The sequence below is a fragment of the Pleurodeles waltl genome, chromosome 5 (genome assembly GCF_031143425.1).
Source record: "Pleurodeles waltl isolate 20211129_DDA chromosome 5, aPleWal1.hap1.20221129, whole genome shotgun sequence".
Lineage (NCBI taxonomy): Eukaryota > Metazoa > Chordata > Amphibia > Caudata > Salamandridae > Pleurodeles > Pleurodeles waltl.
Window position 1 is genome coordinate 705,364,809 of NC_090444.1, and position 19,262 is coordinate 705,384,070.

Sequence of the window (19,262 nt, forward strand, 5' to 3'; positions counted from 1 at the left end):
GGTCCCAATATCTCTAATTTTTTACTGGTGTTAACATTTTCATGCCCACCACAAGCACCTTTTTTAAAAGCTATTTTGTTAAAAAATGGCTGAACTTATTTACACCAAATAGTGCACATCACGCTTTCTGAAAGTTCTCACTGTTTGCCACATTTTGTGTAATTTCTTTCAGCCATTTTCTGTATCATAGAGCAAACTTTGTTATAGGGATTAACTTGAAGTCACTCTTTTTGTCACCTTCACCCCCTGCTTTTTTCTTGGCCCTAGTTTTGTTGATTGGTGTGAAATATTCCATGAAAAAGGTAATGTGAATTACCTTTTTTTTTTTTTTTGGAAAGCTTTGTGCAGGTTTATTAGATGGTGTCAAGGTTATTATAGCACAAAATAAAAAAAATGTCTTTACAGGGCCAATTTGTGCAAAGCTTTTCATTAGAAAAGTGCACTATAAACTGAGAACTTGCGGCCTTATCAAACACTATAAACTTACCACATTTCATGTATTTCCATTTAGAAAAAAACGAAGCCAAATGGTTATTAATTCAATAAAAGAAGATTAAAAACCTATTTCACAAATTTTTATTTTTATTAAAAAATAAAAGGACACCCACAGCAGTCTTAGCAGATAGACTGGCATAGACATCAGATGATAAACTGGCAATGTGTCTTTAAAAAAATTACACTTCTGTATCCCATCCTGGCCCAGAGATTTCAGTTGGATAAGTTAATTTTACTTGACCAAGAGGATCCTGTGCCGAAGTCAAACTCCACATGCTCACACGTCTGGAGAGGTAGTAGAGTTGCTTATGACTCTGATTAAGATTCTCTTAGAGGGGAACTAGGTTTACAGGTAAGTAACATTTGCTTCTCCGTGGGATCCACATCAATAGTCCTAAGCACTCCATCTACTTGAAAAGGCACAAGAATGAGCACAACGTTGTATGATTACCCCCAAAAGATTCCTCAAGGAAGCCTATCCAAATCAAGACAATGTCTTGTAAATATATGGAAAGACCTCCCTAAAGTGTACACATATCTAAAATAGGTACATTATTCAACAGAACCACACTAGCAGCTTTGCCTACAGTAGAGTGAGCTTTAGGCCTTTCGGATAATAATTTGTTTAACTTGTAATACAGTAAGAGACACATCTGTCCACTTGGAACTGGATTGTTTCAGAGTGGCTAGTCCTATTCTCACAGGGCCATAGTTTACAATCAAATGATCTGCTTGCCTAATATCTTTTGTTCTGTATAAAAAGTTTCAAAAGGCTCTTCACATTCAAATGTATAAAGAGCTGAATCCAGCTCTCGTTCTTGAAGGTCCTGGTCTCTCTGAGGTAAGGGTGACCCTTTCTGGTAGCCATGGTGCTGCCGAAAATGTAATGCCACAGCAGACTGTGCCTTCCCCAAGAGGGGAAAAAAACCCATGGGGGAAAAACCTCTTACAGCAGTTGTAACTCCAGAATGAAAAGAGGCAAAAGGAAGGCCAAGAAGCAGACCGGCAGATGTACAACAGAGACCACATACTCCAAGAACTCCGAAGGCAGAAATAGGAAGAAAAGGGCACCCAACTGGAGCAGATACTGCCAGCAGGAGCAAGGACACAACAGCAAGAGCAAACACAAAGAAGGAAAATTCTGCCCCTTATATACCAACAAATAGGAAGTGGCACAACAGGAAACGGGAACCTCCATCTTGGATAAAGAAACAACACTGAAAAGGATAGAGAGAGATACCATATTGAATTGGCACAAACAACGCCCTTCCCTAAGCATGCTGGGAACAGGGCAGAGGAGGATGGGAGGAAGAAAAGCAAGAACATGGCCCCCTGATACAGGAATCAAGAACTATTGGTAAGTGTATGGAAAGTTGCAACCCCAAAACATTTTTGAACAACCACAGGCCGCTGCAGAGATCCGCGGTGCGCCAGGGATAGAAAATAAATAGGCATCACAGAACATATCGGCAATGTCGAAACCGTCACAGCAGGCCACCGCATAGGGCTGCAGCTGGCCGACAGGTAGAAGAAGGTGCTGTAGAGGCTGCTGCGGCCCGTGGCGGTGAAGATAGTGGCACTGCGGGACGACCCACGGTGTAACAGTTTGAAGGACTTAGAAAGAAAGTATGCAAAGAGGTAGTTTGATTGACGTGAAGGTCTGAGGACTACCTTTGGTTTCAAAATGTAGGTGAGTTGTCATCACCCCTATGTTCTTATAGAACATGGTGTAAGGTTCTTGACTACATACGGACTGAATCTTTCTAATACTAGGCGCTGAGGTTATAGCTACCAGAAAAGAGCTTTCCAAGTCAAAAGCTGTAAAGATGCCTTATTTTAGACTTAAATGGTGAGCGCAGGAATTTGGAAAGCACACTGTTAATCTTCCAAGAGGGATATGGGGATTTAGTAAGGGGAAATGTATCCCTAATACAGATATTTAAGAAAGTCTGTGAATTAGATTTTTTTGCTTGCATTTATTGCTACAAAGTATACTGCAATTAATGAAAAGAGAAAGCCAAATCTCGCTAGGTACAGAAAGTCCAGAAGTACCACATCTGCCTGACATTGGAGGGATCTTGGTTGCTTTGAATACACCAGTTAAGGAACCTCTACAGTTTTAAAGTGTATGATGTTCTGGTAGAAAGCTCCATTGCTACTTTCAAAACATCCATAGTCTTGTGGCAAATTCAAATGCCTATGTTGTAGGAATTCAGAATGTAGGCCAGCAAATTCAACATTGTAATGTTGCGATACAGGATCTAAACCCCTTACTTGTAAAGGAGATGCAGTCTGCATTGGAGCCTTGTGTGGCAGGTTAGATCGTCTTGGCTTTAAAGTGGGATAGCTTTATAGACACAGTTGGTATCAGCACAGAGAACACTGGTAAAGAAACCTTCCTCAGCAGTCTTTCATTTATATATCTATATATATATATATATATATATATATATATATATATATATATAATCTCTTAAGACTGATGAGGCTTTCCCTGTAGGAGAACTAGGATTGCAAATAAATATGTTGGGCATTTGTGACCATCATATGGGCTGTCTGTTTGTTTGACAAATGTGTTCAATTGAACTATCATCAGCATATGCACTGACAGTCTATAAATTATTGAATGGGCACTATGCTGGGCTACTTCACAGTTCATTTGGTGCTTTTTTGGTGATTTCATACGTTGTCTCCTGTGTTTTGGGAAACTGACATGATGGTATTAATGTGCTCTGTGATGAAGAATTTAGCAGTTTTTCATAATGTTTTGTGATGCCTTATAGAGAAATACCAGTCAAAGGATCCACCATATTGTCGTGCTGTGTGATACATGGCTGTTTCTTCATCAAGAGTCACATGGATTTTTGATGACTTGAACATATATGGCCAGCCTTAAGTGAGCATCAGCAGCAAGCCACCTTCTCAAAACAACAGTAGCTGCTCTATCAATATTGTGACCCACATTGGTTCACACAATGGCATTAGCCGAGACCTTTTAATTTAATGAAAGTTATATGTATAGTATCCTTAAGTGCATTCACTCAGTCCTCTTAATCCATTGGTCTCTTCAGTTGTTCACACTTTTGTTCCACCCACTATGGAGCAGCCCATTTCAGCATTTGGCTAGTTTCACTGTGAGACTTCATTCTGCCCTTTCACAAGGAGCACATTAACACAAAGCAGTTACCGTAAGTGCCAGGGACCGTTACAGCAATATGTTCTATTCAGGAACAAAGCATATTTTTGCTTTTAGCCAATGTGTGTGGTTTTTTTGTTGTCATTTGTTTTAGATTCACGAGTGCCTGGCAACATAGTCAGCACTAAAAATTTGTAAAAACTATGACCAGATAAAACCAGCATTGACAAAGGCAGAAGGAACATAGCCATTGTCGCACCTTCTGGCTTTGTTCTATTTTTTTTTTTTCTGAGAACAGCCTTTCTGAATAAAACAAACACTGGCAATGATCCCGTTTTCCGAATGACACTGAAGGAGCAGAGAATGGGTTACTGTGGTGTGGACAAATTTGTTAATCGCTATTTTGCTGGACAATTAGTTTCGGGCAGGGTGGCGCTCATTAGGACCCCTGTGAGACAGAAATACGTGTGGAAAAGGCTGCTTTAATGAGACAGGTGCAACTTTAACTTACACAACGACTGTTATTAAAGGAAACAAATCTAGACCCGCAAGACCCCAACAACTACAGACCAATCACAAATGGACCTTTCCTGGGCAAATTGATAGAAAGAGCAGCATTCGCCCAGATGTCACAATTCATTGAAGACAATTCTATACTTTCAGACTTCCAAACTGGATTCCGCCCAGGAAGAGGCAGTGAATCGGCACTCATAGCAATCTGGAATGATCTTAAAAACACAGTCGACCGCAATGGAGTTGCTGCACTACTTCTCTTGGACCTCTCGGCTGCCTTAGATATGTTTGACCATGACACCCTAATTCAAAGACTCCACGAAGTCTGCATATAAAGGACTGCTCTTGACTGGATTACTTCCTATCTTCAAAAAAGATCTAATATCATCTACTCGCCCCCCCCCCCCCTTCTCCTACAAACCCTACCTCACAAAAGCAGGGGTCCCCCAAGGGTCAATCATCTCACCTTTGCTTTTCAACATCTACATGATATCATTACCAGAACTAATCAATGATTTCCATCTCCCATGCTACAACTATGCAGATGACACACAAATACTACTTAAATTAGAATTCCCCAAAAACATTGAAAACTCAGAAATCTTCAATTGCCTCAGAGCCGTTGATCAGTGGATGACCTGGAGCCATCTCAAACTAAATACCTCCAAAACAGAAAAATTCATATGTGGTGACTGGAAAAGTTGTGACCCTCGGGCGTCTGGCCTGACGATCTCGGACCACCTCCTCAATTATCCAAGGAAGTTAAAAACCTTGGAATCACCATGGATTCCAAGTTAACTATGAATGCCCAAGTGGACAAATTAGCACGACCAAGCTTCATCACCTTGAAGACTCTACGACGCATCTTCCCCCACCTTGGATTTCCACACAAGGTGCAAGCTATTATCTCGCTTGTACTATCCAAACTGGAGTATGCCAATGGCCTCTACCATGGATCATCTCTATCTATTATGAAAAAACTACAACGTATTCAGCACTCCGCAGCCAGGCTACTGTTACATGTAAAGCCGCAAGCCCACATCTCCCCTGTCTTGAGAGCACTACACTGGTTACCTGTTGCCAGAAGATGCACTTTGAAGCTGCTTTGTATCACCCACAAAGCTATACATGGAACAGGACCGCTTTTTATCAGAAACAAAATAACCAAATACATCCAACAAAGAAACCTCCGCTCAAGATTGGCACCCCGCCTTAGAACACCACCATACAAGAAAAAGACTATAGGTGGTACATTCTTCTCCGTTCAAGCAGCCAAACTATGGAATTCATTACCCCCAACTATAAGAGCCACAGATAACTTTCTTGTCTTCAGAAAATTACTCTAGAGTTGGCTCTTTCCTTCATAACCACCATATTCAAACAACTATGGACTGCATATGCCTATGTTGATGAATATTTTTTCTGATTATATGTCTCTTTCTAGTTTTGTATAGTTCTTTAGAAAATATGTATTGCTATGTCATAACAATAAAATACACACATACTCTTTAAACCTGTTTGACTAAGTATATTTACCCGCGGTTCTAATTATGTATTGTATGTACATGTGTGTGTATTCATGTTTGTATGTATATGTGTATATATATATATATATATATATATGTGTGTGTGTATATTTATATATATATATATATATATATTTCTTCAACAGATGGACAGATAGCCATCTGACGGCTGCACCGATCCCATCAAGTATCTCCCAAATCTCGAAATCGATTAAATCCAATGCGCTCGTATTTAGTTCATGAATTTATTTTGTTATACAGGTAACACAGAGTCCTGAGTGTGATGTCTGTCGACGCGTTTCTATATATATATATGTGGGTCATTGCATGGCTCCTGGGTGGGTTGTTATATACTAGATATCTATGAATCCCTGCTCTCATCTTATCACACTTATCTACCCATCATCATTTGTCATGTCTCTATCAATCTGTCCTCCATTCCCACTCTGACTCATCCCAAATCCATTCTACTACTTTCATCTCCTAAATAACTCTGCCTAAGCTCTTCCCTCCGCTTCCACATCTAACTCACCAAACCTCACTCTACTACCATGACCTCCCACACAACCCTACTAAATTTGCCCTCATTTATCTCACCCTGCTACTATGATCTCCCTAACCCTTCCTCAGACTCTTCCCTCCTCCATCCCCCTTTACTCATCCTAAGCCTTTGGGATGAGTAAATGAGGGATATACTCCCAATTAACACTTCTGGATTTCTTTCCTCCTCCACCCCTCCATTACTCCAGTCAATCTAACTAACAAACTCTCATATCCGCGGCTCAAATTAACTCATAATAATACTAAAACTGTACTCCTATTTCCCGATACTAATCCATCACTAAATCTTGTTGGTTTCCGGAGTAGCGTGCTACTCGCCGAAAAGTGCGTTGACGCCTCGTCAAGGGTAGTAAGTGCTATATAAATACTATTACAATTACTACCCTTGCCATTTAGCCATACGGACCATGCAAACCTGGCCTCACTAGTACATTGTAACAACTACCCGCCCCCATCCCCTCAAAGATCCTTTTCAATGCCCCTGCCCCTCATACCTCCCCAATCTCTGCTTACTCAAAACTTCACCCGTCCAAAATGTTCAATGTCTTCCCAACACTTGCCTTCATGTAACCTTACAGGTTCTCGATCCCTATCCCTCCGGCCCACTGCATAGCTGAACTGTTAACCTGCCCAACTTTCGTGAAATAACTTCAAGCCTTTTGAAACTGCCCGCCCAACTCCACTTGCACCTGCTCATCAGCGACACAAACAGAACCAACAATATTAACATGCCACAAAAACACAAATACGGCCGAAAAAAATAGAAATACAAAACAGGGACTATCCCAGAATCCAGGGCCACATAATCAATCAACCCTTTAAGTCCAGGGCGAAAGGACCGGAAAACGTTTCGCTGCTCCTGCCGAAGTGCAAGTTGTAATGTTCTTTAAAACTAGTTCCTAAGTGTCTACGCTATTCTCTGACCCCATCTCCTTGCTACCTTAACCAATCACTGTCTCCCTACTCAGGACCGCGCCACTCGCCCGAGGCTTAGATCTACCGCCCCATTAGCCTAGGCAATTGTTTGGCAGATTTCTTTTCACATTACAGTGGTTTATCATGGACATGAATAATTGCTAGAGTATCGGAGAACATTGCTTGTTGCCAGAGTACTTGGTGTTCTAAGGCCTATTTCCAACAAGAAAAAAAACTGCTTCGAGAGGCGTTACGGGAAAGTTTGTGAACGGAGACGTAATTTACGTATTAAATATGAGAGCTGAGCTCTTTCTTTCTTGACATTTTTGAGAGACTATTACTTGGATGTGTGAAAAGAGGTTGAATACCTTGTTGCACAGGTTTACATGTAACTGTTGGCATAACCGTTTTCTTACCTGTGATGTTTCTAAACACTGTATGAGAGATGAAGTTCATTTGTCGCCCCCACCCACCTTCTTTCAGTCGAATTCATAAGTAGAGATAGGTGAGGTGCATAGTTATTTATTTTCACTAGATTCGAAAACTTTGCCATTATGTGGCCTTATTTCATTGTGGCTATACCAGTTGCTAACTATAAGTATTTTTTTGTTTTTCATTTTGAAGCTGCAGTGCCTGACCTTCCGTGCAGGGCTGGAGGAAGGGACATCGAGCGCTGGAGAAGTGAGTTTCAGATTTTTTCTTTAGTTTTAAGAATTTGATGCGTTGCATGTTCATTTCTTTTCACTTGCCGCCTCCATTGTACTATTGTACTAATGCATTGTTGGTGTAAAAAATGCAACACAAAACTAGCTTTCCAGCTGGTAATAATGTATTAAGAAGCACCAGGATATCTTCTGGTAGAACCATCGTGGCTCTTGGACAGCTGGCAGATGGAGTGCTGAGTAAAAAAGGGTCCTTCTTATAACAAGGTACCCAAAAACTTGGTGTTACATTGAAGACTAAAAAAATTGTAAAACAAGTTGTTTTATTGTGGAGAGGTGCGCAGTATGTCTAGTAGTCAGTCAGAGAATCTTTATTCGGTTAATAACCAGAAGAACATAATGCAGTTAGTTATAATTAAGTTCAATAAAAATACAATATATAATCTCCGTACAATAAAATCTTCGTGCCATGAAATCATAAACAAATATTCCACATACAAAAACAATTCATAAATAATTAATGTGCAAAAAAAAATCAAGAATTAGCAGTCACTACATGCATCAGACAATTACGTGTTCAGTTTATAGAATCGTTTTTATGTGGCAGACAATATGAACACCTGAATATTAACACCCACTAAAAGCTTCTCCAAAACAAATATGTTGACCGTCCCAAGTGCCAGCTAAAATTACATGAGAAGTACATGAGTTGAAAAGTTAGGGGGCTAAACGCAGGTACTATAAGAAGCCTAATAACCCCCACAACGAACGCTGGGACCATAGCATTCGCCAGTAATCTATGCGCAAAATGCGCAAGTAACAACATTCGCTAACCTCAGACAGTCCCGCTTTCAGTTAATAAAGTGACTCGTGTTTAGCAGGCAGTATATAACCACTGATTTTCTAAAGGTATGAGACTAATTACAACAATTACTTGCTTTCCAAGTTGCGCAACCGTACTACGGCCGGGATAAATCTATAAACTGTGACATAACACCTCTAATTGTGGCAGCTGTAAATAAAATAAGGCTGGCCTGCATGTTCTAATATTGGGGTTTCTAAGCAGCGGAGTTAAAATGCATTTCCTTGGGGCCCTATATAAGTCACAAAAGAAAAATAAGTGCTGCTGCGACTTAATTAATTCAGAGTTGTTGGGGGCATGGCACGAGGTCTTTGTCACAATAAGCAGTGGCAACCTCCAGAAATCTAAAGGAGGTACGGAAGAAATAATAATAATAATAATAAAAAAATTAAAAAAATACCAGCCTTGCTCCTTTTCTCGCTTCTGATGATGTCCCAGCAGTCCCTGGGACACCAGCACAGGCTCCCATACGCAATGGTGACCCAGCTCTCATGCTATACCTAGCGTAAGAGCAGCACTAGGATCGGTCTAAGTGGCTTGGTATGCCACTCAGGCATTGCATTGGAGTCTGTGCTGTTTTTCCAACCAGACTGTGCAATACAGCCGGGTTGGAGAAATCTAAGTGCGTATGTAAGTTTGGCCAGCCTAAGACAGCCAACCAAACTGACATGCGCACTTAAGTGCACTCCACTCATCCTCCCCTTCCCATGGTTTAGCCCCGCCCGCCCCTCCCTGCACCCGCTGAGCCAGCAGTTGAAAAATAAAACTATAATAAAATATAGGCCCTCATTATACGGTTGGCGGCAAATGCCGCCTAGCGCCACGGCGACTGCCGCCAACATACTGTTGCCGTGGCTACTGACCGTCCACCTTATTATGATTGTAGCCAGAATTCCGCCAGAAGGCTGGTGGAATTCTGGCTATGGTCATGACAGCGGTAAGGTGGCACTGCTGCCAGCTGCAGCACCAAGCCAGCAGAACGCCGACGACCGTATCATGAGCCATGATAGGGCCTGGTGGTGTTTTGCTGGCGGATGCAGCTGCTGGCAGCAGCGCTACATCACGTCTCCTGCCAGTGGACCCCCTGCAAGCAGCTAAGTCGGGTTCTCTGACAGGAGAGGGGAGTGGGGGGGTGTTGTGTGTGTGTGACTGTTTGAATGCGTGCATGTGTGTGTAATGCTTGTGTGCAGGAATGGGTGCGTGTGCCTGGATGTATGTTAGTGAGTGTTGCTGTGAGTGTGTATGAATGTATGCATGCATGTGTGAATGCATGTGTATGGGTGTGTGTGTATGTATGTGTGTATATGTCCCGGGGTCAGGAGGGGGAGGGATGGGGATGACTCTAGGGAGGGGGCGGGGAGACCCCTATTAGTGCCAGGGAAGGAATTTCCTGGCACTGATAGTGCCTGCCGCCATGGTTTTTTGTGGCGGTACAGAAACCACGGAAACCATGGCAGTGGGCGGGGTCAAAATGCAATGGGCGGCCTAGTGACGACCGCCGGGCTGGAGACTGTAGTCTCCAGTCCGGTGGTCGGTGTGTTAACTTGGCAGTTTGGCTTTGGCCAAACGGCCAATGTCATAATAGTGGCGGTATGTACCGCCAGCCTGTTGGTGGTACTACCACCACTATTACACCCATTGCCGGGGTCGTAATGACCCTCATAGTTTTTTTTTTTTTTAAATTGCTGCCTCTTTGCCATTGCAGAGGAGCCGCCGCTGACAGTAAGACTCTGAAGGATAAGATAGCAGTAAATGGGCCATGTTGTAACACGGACTCAACTTACTTAACAGTCAACCGCCAACCATGGTGAAAGATTGTTTTGTTATTTGACAGCCCCAACCCATCCATGAACTCTACAAATCTGTCCTGCAACCTTGGAAGGCCTACCCCATTTCTGGACATTAGGCCACAGGTATCTACATACATGAGTACTGGGAGGTGCTCGGCTCCCACCCTTGGTGGATCTGCCGCTGTTCCTAACAGAAATGACAAGTTTGTTTATACAGATGCCAAATAAAAAGGGGACAGAAATCAACCTTGTCTGAAACCTCACATGGTCTTAATTTGGGGAAAAGGGGGTGTACATTCACAGCTGTGTTCACTTTGGCATGCTGTGCATGTGTGTAAAATTAAATCTCCGTTGGAGGGCTGGAAACCACTGTGGTTTCAAGCATTTTTTAGGTTGCGCTTGTAAGCGCTTTTCGATCTGTTGTAATTATTCTCTGGGCTTTTAACCACGCCCATCACTTTCACTCGTTCGTGGGCTTGCCTTTCAAAAATCCCTTGATGTCATTAGTAAATGCTTTACGTTTGTCCCACCTAGGTTGGTTGTGTTACCGCCTTGAAGACTGACCCTGTTACATAGATTATTTCCAATATACTTCAGCGTGGGCAAACTGTTTTTTCCCTTTGTCTCTTCCCCTTTGTGCTCCATGTCGCTAACAGCGCAGAACAGCAGCGCAAACTCCATCGGTGATATTGAAGCACTGGTCACATTGTTCACACAGTTACCTATCAGTCATTTCTTTTGGCTCTCCCTTTCAATCTCCATAGTTTTCACAAGAACACTTGTAATTGATAAATTCTTCACGTACAAAACACAGAAATCTTCTAAGCGGCTGACCCGACAGGGGGAGAGCTGATACTACAATATTCACTGCACTCGGGAACTTCGCCCCATATTGCTTTGCAAGCATTTTTTTTTTTTTTTTTTTACAAAACATTTTTGCCCATAACTCATTCCGTAGTGGTCCTAGGACAATAGGACAACCACCAAAACGTTCAGCATGACATATTCTTTCTTTCTGTTCTCTGGGTCCCCGCACTAGTTTAGTGGGGACCCCAAACAAATTACTCCTCTCACCATTCAGTGTATTTGTAAGCTCTCTTATGGCTGGAAATTTTGCTTTGCACCTGGTAGTAGTTTGTGTTTTAAGGGCCCTGTTGGAAAAATTATTCCAGTATGCTTTCTATCCCGTTAGGTATATGCAGGGCCACTGGAATCATTTGGAAGAAAGGACCAAAATATACAGCAGGGTGACCAGTTGATGTGGTAAAAGAAGTCCAGTTATAACTGAATACTAGATAATAGATACTTATGAATCCCTGCTCTCATTTTATATCACACTTTGTCTACCCATCACCATATGTCATGTCTCTATCAGTCTATCCTCCATTCCCACTCTATATATATGTGTGTGTGTGTATGTTGTTCTGTGCTTGGCATGTTCGTGGGTCATTGCATGGCTTCTGGGTGGGTTGTTATACTAGATATCTATGAATCCCTGCTCTCATCTTATCACACTTATCTACCCATCATCATTTGTCATGTCTCTATCAATCTATCCTCCATTCCCACTCTGACTCATCCCAAATCCATTCTACTACTTTCGTCTCCTAAATAACTCTGCCTAAGCTCTTCCCTCCGCTTCCACATCTAACTCACCAAACCTCACTCTACTACCATGACCTCCCAAGCAACCCTACTAAATTCGCCCTCATTTATCTCACCCTGCTACTATGATCTCACTAACCCTTTCCACAGACTCTTCCCTCCTCCATCCCAAGCCTAACTCCTATTACCATAAACTCCTAATCAACACTTCTAGATTCTTCCCTCCTCCCCCCCTCCATTACTCCAGTCAATCCAACTAAGAAACTCACATATCCGCGGCGCTCAAATGAACTCATAATAATACTAAAACTGTACTCCTATTTCCCTATACTAATCCACCACTAATTCCTTTTGGTTTCCGGAGTAGCGTGCTACTCGCCAAAAGTGCTTCAGCGCCTCATCAGGGGTAGTAAGCGCTATATAAATACTATTACAATACAATACAATTTAGGGCCATATCTGTGTCACCCCTCTAAATCCTCATGGAGTCTGGAAAGTAGGTGCACTATCTTGGGTCAGCCCCCATCATCAACATCCTCCCCATAGCTTGCCTCAGTTGATATTGTTAAAAACTGAATTGATGTTCATGAAGGCAAGGTTTAAGCACCCTCACTTGACAGGTACATGTTTGCAGATAAGGAGGTGGAGGTTCAGACACTAATCTATGGTTCCCAATCCCTGTCTGAACCAGTCCTGTGTGGTCATTAAAATGCCCTTCTCAGTGGCCCAGGTCTCCAGCCGGTCTCACAAAATTCTATCCATCAGTTTTGTCTTTGAATCAAGGAGGGAGATGGGATGATAGCAGCATGGATCTCCCTGGTACCCTTTATTTAAGATCAGGAAAGTAATTGCATTCAACCAAGACTTGGGAGGGCCGACAAGGGTTGCACTTTGAAGCACGTTTACTAAGAGTGGGGCTCAAAAATCAGGATTGCTTTTGAAAAGATGTATGGCTGGTCCCATCTGGGCCTCGGGCTTTGTTGCTCGGGCACTGTTTCACTGCCAAAAAGGTTTTTATTTTTAAATCTGTTCTTATTAGCATTTCACTGAAATGAACACCACCACGGTCGTATTCCCCAACAAGCAATACATTATTGACATTATTAAGCACAGTACGGACATACATCATGCACAATCCGCTGAAAGTGCCATGCCACAGTCAAGAAAGGGACAAAATCAGGAATCAAGCCCATTGTCAGTGCGTCTAGTGTCAGCACATGTCAATAAATAGGGCCTCAAAGGGGTCCAAATATCCTTCGGCCAGGATGTAGGTGGTAACAATGAAGCATATTGTTCCCTCGTCGTGTCACAAAAGATAAGGTCACTGAACCAATCATCAACATTGGGTTTCGGACCAGTGCCCCCACAGTGCTGCTAGATGCCTTTGGCAAGCAAGCGAGCCATAGCTGCAATCCTTCTGTGATGTGGGACAAAGACTTGACATACACCAAGAGCGCCTTGACTGGGTTGGAATCAGTAGTATGGTCTATCATAGTAGATATGTTTGAAGATATCCTGCCAATATTTCTGTATAAAGGTGCAATTCCATGTGAGGTGTGAAAAATCAGCATGGTCAGCTGCACACTTGAGACATTGATGAGAGAGAGACTGGTATATGTGTGGTGTAAGAACTTGTAATGTAGGAGTTTATGGCAACTGTTTATCAACACCAACTTAGTCTTCAAGCAATAAAATTCCCACATCTTATCAGAGATGGGGGAGTTCAGATCACACTCTCAAGCCGCCTGGGCTGCAATGCGATGTACGTGGCATATCTCAAGACTGACACCATACAGTTGGGATACAAGCCTAGTGCTGTCCGCCGATTAAATCACCATGGTAAGGGGAGGGAGAGTGGTTGGCTTTTTAGGAAAGGTGGCCAATTCTTCCCTCAATGTGCTGTGCAGGCAGAGACACAGTTGGTTCATCAAGGAGGTCACACCCCCGTCTCAAAGATAGAGTATAGGTCTAATGTACCATTCGTAAAGAGATCACCTACAGTGCAAAGCTGATGTGCGGAGGGTAAGCGCTGAACCAATGTTCCCTGTGTCAGAGGTAGCTATGGGTAACCCTTTAGGGGACTATCTGGTGAATACAGGGCTTCGTAACCTAGGTTTCTCCAGAGCTGAGACCACTCCTAGCATAGAGGGTATGGATGTCCTGAGGCACACCTTTCAGTAGTATTGAGAGCGGTGGAAACAAATCCATCTGGTGCCTCTTTGGCTTTAGATAGGGGAGTCTGGCATCAGGATGATACCAGTAGTACGAAAAAATAGCCCTAGGCTACCAAGTAGTAAAGGTAAAGATCTGGTACTCCAAACCCACCCTTGGAGTAGGGGAAGTGAGCGTCTCCCATTTAATTCTGGGGCGACGGTCAGCACATATTAGACATGTTAACAGGATGCGTATTGTAGAAAAAAAAGGAAACATTCAGTGATATTGGAATACTGAGGAATAAATACAGAAATCGGGGAAGTACAACTATTTTTAAGTCAAGCATAGCAGTGTGCAAGTGCTGCTTTTCCAACGTGTTGGTATGTATCTGGGCTTTTAACCACGCCCACCTCACACCCATCACTATCACTCGTTCCGGGGCTTGCCTTTCAAAAATCCTTTGTTTTCATTGGTAACTGCTTTATGTTTGTCCCTCCTTAGGCCGTTTTCAGTACCACCTCGGCCATCGACCCTGTTCCATGAATAATTGCACTTTTGCCAATAACTTTGACTGCAAGCAAACTTCTTTTTCCTTTTGTCTCTCTTCGCGTTCACGACGGCACTTTGAATCGGCTTGCTTAGGTCAACTGTTTTACTTTGTATTTTCAGCTTGTGTGTCAAAAAAAGTCCAGTTAGAAATTTACAATGCTAATAGCTCTACCTCGAAAAAACGCAAGGCCCATTCCATTGCAATTGCTTGTTATAATTGCAATGAAGCCTGCTATAGATAGTAGAAGGTAAACCTATCTGTCAATTTGGGTAGAAAGGATGTCAATGGCTGGGCCATAATTATCAGCTTGTCTTTTTGACGGTGGAGGAAAATTCCCAAATATTTAGGTGAATCATCGCACCACTTTAGGGGGTAGAGTGGTAGCATGGGTGAGTGGAAATAGTTCTGACTTATGCCAACTGATCAACAGACCAGATAGGTTGCCATACCGGATAATCTCCCGAATGAGCGGGATGAGATGCAGAGCAGGGTCCTTCATAAATAACAAAATGTTGTCTGCATAGACTGTAGCCAGTATGGTGCCTTTATGAAAATGACGTCCCCTTTGCAGGTGACGTTCCTGGAAGGGTTGAATCAAGGTGTCCAGGGCAATAATAGAAAGGAGGGAAGAGAGGGGGCATTCCTGTCGAGTGCCACAGGATATGGCAAAAGCATCAATGAGATGATCCGCAGTCTGGCAACAGGTCTGGCATACAGAAGTAGGATTAGGTCTCAGAATCCCCAAGGGAGGCCCAGCTTGTCAAGCGTCGCCCTCAAGAACAGCCACTCAAGAAAATCAAAAGCCTTCTCTGTGTACCGGTGGGCAACAGCTACCTGAAGAGTTGGGTTGAGTTGGTTCAGTACTGCAAATATTGTGTGAAAATTTATGGTGGTGGAGTGATGTGGCACGAAGCCGGTCTAAAGGGGGATTATCTGCCAAAGAGCCAAACAAGTTGCTACGACTTTCCCCCAAATGTTTGTATCATAATTGAGGAGTGACAAGATGGTCTGTACAAGGTACAGGGGTGTGGGGGTTTGCCAGGTTTGAGAAGGAGAGTCACTACAGCCTCCCACATAGAAGGGGGGAAGGATACCGTCCTCCTGAGCCTTTGCATAAACTTCAGAGAGGTGGATGACAAGAACCATCTTGAAAATCTTTTAAAAATGGCGCGTAAGGCCGTCGAGACCAGGGGACTTGGAGCCACCAAGGGCATCAATGGCCTGAGCTATTTCTTCCCGCATGATGTGGGCCACGAGGAATTGCAGTTGACCAGCTGTAAGCCAGACCTTGGCTATTTCAGACAGATAAGACGTGATCTCCCCCATGCTGTCTGCATTCTTTGTGGTATATGTGTAATAATAGTCAAGAAGGGAATGGGTAATATTATCATCCCCAGTTACCATGGTACCATCATGTGACTGTAGGATGGTGATGTAAGTGGACTGATAATTTGGCTGTAGGATCTGTGCCAGGATATGGCCAGGTCGATGCCCCTCACCAAATCACCTGGTTTGGGCATATTTACTGAGATATTTTACCTCCTGATCTGCCAGTTCACGAAGTTCTTGCAACAGAAGGGAACGCTTATGCAGCAACAGTGATTGGGCCCCTGCTGGGGTGGCAGAATCTATAGCTTGGAGTTCCCTCTCCACCCAAGCCTGGTCATTATGTATACATTGTAAAACACCTCGCTGTTTGGAGATACAAACCCCGTAACATAGGCTTTGAAAGCATCCCACAGCACAGCCTGTTTTGCGACGGAGCCCATGTTAAATGAAAAATACTCAGTGATAGCTGCCAAAAAATCCAGAATGCAGCATCCTGCAGTGCTAGCTCTGGAAAGCGCCACTGTCTAGAGGAGGTATGAGGATGTGGCATTGGGAGGATTAAGTGAACGAGGCAAGGTCGGAGAGTGTACAAAGTAGGTCTTGTAACCAAAGCAGGATGCTTGGAGAAATGAACCAATAGTCCAGACAGGACCAGGAATCATGAGGGGCCGAATAGAAAGTATAGCCTGTAATGGAGGAATAGCTAGCACGCCACGCATCAGAGAGATAATGTGCATCCACTAGCTCCTTAAATACCCGTATTGAATGTGGTTTGAGGCTAGCAGATGACCCAGGAGAGTCTAGCGGAGGATTATATGAAATGTTAAAATCACCACGAAGCAGGCTGAAATCTACCGGATATTCAGTGATTAACAAAGTTAGTTTATGAAAGAATTTGGGGGTGTCCACATTGTGGGTGGTGAGGGTGTTACAAATGGGGTCTTTGGTTGACAGTCAGGTTATCCCCTATCCAAGCAAGGACCCTCACTCTAGTTGGGGTAAAAGAGAATCACCCTGCGCTAACCCCTGTGCTAACCCTTTTGGTAGCTTGGCACGAGCAGTAGGCTTAACTTCAGAGTGCTAGGTGTAAAGTATTTGTACCAACACACACAGTAACTTAATGAAAACACTACAAAATGACACAACACAGTTTTAGAAAAATAGAAAATATTTATCTAAACAAAACAAGACCAAAATGACAAAAATCTATAATACACAAGTCATCAATTAAAAACTAAAAAGAGTCTTCATGTAGTTTTAAACACTATGCTAACGATGTTAGCGTGAAAATGTACCTGGGTGCGTCAAAAATAACCCCACACGGGCGAGTGTGCATCAAAAAGGGCCAGTGATGCGTCGATTTCACTCACGAGTGAGACCTTGCATCGTTTCTCCTTCAGTTGAGTCCGCGTGCGTTTTCTTCTCTCCACAGGAGAGCGATGCGTTGATTCGGTCCACACTCTCGGGTCCGGGCTGGCCTTGCATTGTTTTTGCACACCCAGTGATGGTTTGCATCAGAAATTCAGCCGCACAATGATCTGAAGACCACGCAGCACGGGTTGCGATCTCACCAGTCTCCGTCCGTGATGCTGCGCGTCGTCTCTCCAGCTGCGGGCGTCGATCTTCCGGTCGAGTTGCAGGCGAGCATCGATTTTCAGCCGCAAAGCCGGCGGCGCATTGATTTTTCAGACGCAGATCGGAGTTGCATCGATCTTTTCCCAGCACGGTGGTCGGTGTGTGGATTTCTCACTCTTGGGCTGCCAGCTTCTCCTTTCAGGGTCCCAGGAACTGGATGGGCACCACTTGGCAGGGTAGGAGTCTCTCCATAGACTCCAGGTGCTGGCAGAGAGAAGTCTTTGCTGTCCCTGAGACTTCAAATAACAGGAGGCAAGCTCTAAATCATGCCCTTGGAGATCTTCACAAGAAGGAAAGCAACACAAAGTCCAGTCCTCTAGCACAGGCAGAAGCAGCAACTGCAGGATGGCTCCACAAAGCACAGTCACAGGCAGGGCAGCTCTTCTTCCTCAGCTCTTCAGCTCTTCTTCAGGCAGAGGTTTCTCTTGGTTTCCAGAAGTGTTCTAAAGTCTGTGGTTTTGGGTGCCCTTCTTATACCCATTTTGCCATTTGAAGTAGGCCTACTTCAAAGTGAAGTCTCTCTTGATTGTGAAATCATGCCTTGGCCAGGCCAGGCCCCAGACACACACCAGGGGGTTGGACACTGCATTGTGTGAGGGCAGGCACAGCCCTTTCAGGCGTGATAGACCACTCCTCCCCTCCCTCCTAGCACAGATGGCTCATCAGGATATGGAGGCTACACTCCAGCTCCCTTTGTGTCACCGTCTAGTGAGAGGTGCAACCAGCCCAACTGTCAAACTGACCCAGACAGGGAATCCACAAACAGGTAGAGTCACAGAAATGGTTTAAGCAACAAAATGATCACTTTCTAAAAGTGGCATTTTCAAACACACAATCTTAAAATCAACGTTACTAAAAGATGTATTTTTAAATTGTGAGCTCACAGACCCCAAACTCCACATGTCTATCCGCTCCCAAAGGGAATCTACACTTTAATCAGATTTAAAGGTAGCCCCCATGTTAACCTATGAGAGGGACAGGCCTTGCAACATTGAAAAACGAATTTAGCAATATTTCACTGTCAGGACATATAAAACACATTACTATATGTCCTACTTTAACCATACACTGCACCCTGCCCTTGGGGCTACCTAGGGCCTACCTTAGGGGTGCCTTACATGTAAGAAAGGGGAATGGTTAGGCCTGTCAAGTGGGTACACGTGCCAAGTCGAATTTACAGTTAAAAATTGCTCACACAGACACTGCATTGGCAGGTCTGAGACATGATTACAGAGCTACTTAGGTGGGTGGCACAACCAGTGCTGCAGGCCCACTAGTAGCATTTGGTTTACAGGCCCTGGGCATCTCTACTGCACTTCACAAGGGACTTACTAGTAAATGAAATATGCCAATCATGGATCAATCAATTACATACACATTTTGTATATGAGCACTTGCACTTTAGCACTGGTTAGCAGTGATAAAGTGCCCAGAGTAACAAAAACAGAGTCCAGCACACATCAACAGCCTGGGAAACAGAGACAAAAAGTTAAGGGAGACCACGCCAAGGATGAAAAGGCTAACAGGGT

At 43.6% G+C, this 19,262-nt stretch overlaps 1 protein-coding gene across 10 annotated transcripts in view; it reads left to right on the forward strand.

Moving 5' to 3' along the window:
• The window catches only part of MAP7 (microtubule associated protein 7), a 657,230-nt gene that overhangs the window by 257,706 nt on the left and 380,262 nt on the right, over positions 1–19,262 (forward strand). For all 10 annotated transcript variants that reach the window (XM_069234655.1, XM_069234654.1, XM_069234656.1 and 7 more), the window contains exon 2: positions 7,771–7,827. In XM_069234655.1, the coding sequence (XP_069090756.1) occupies positions 7,771–7,827 (57 nt within the window). The remainder of the gene's footprint in view (positions 1–7,770; positions 7,828–19,262) is intronic.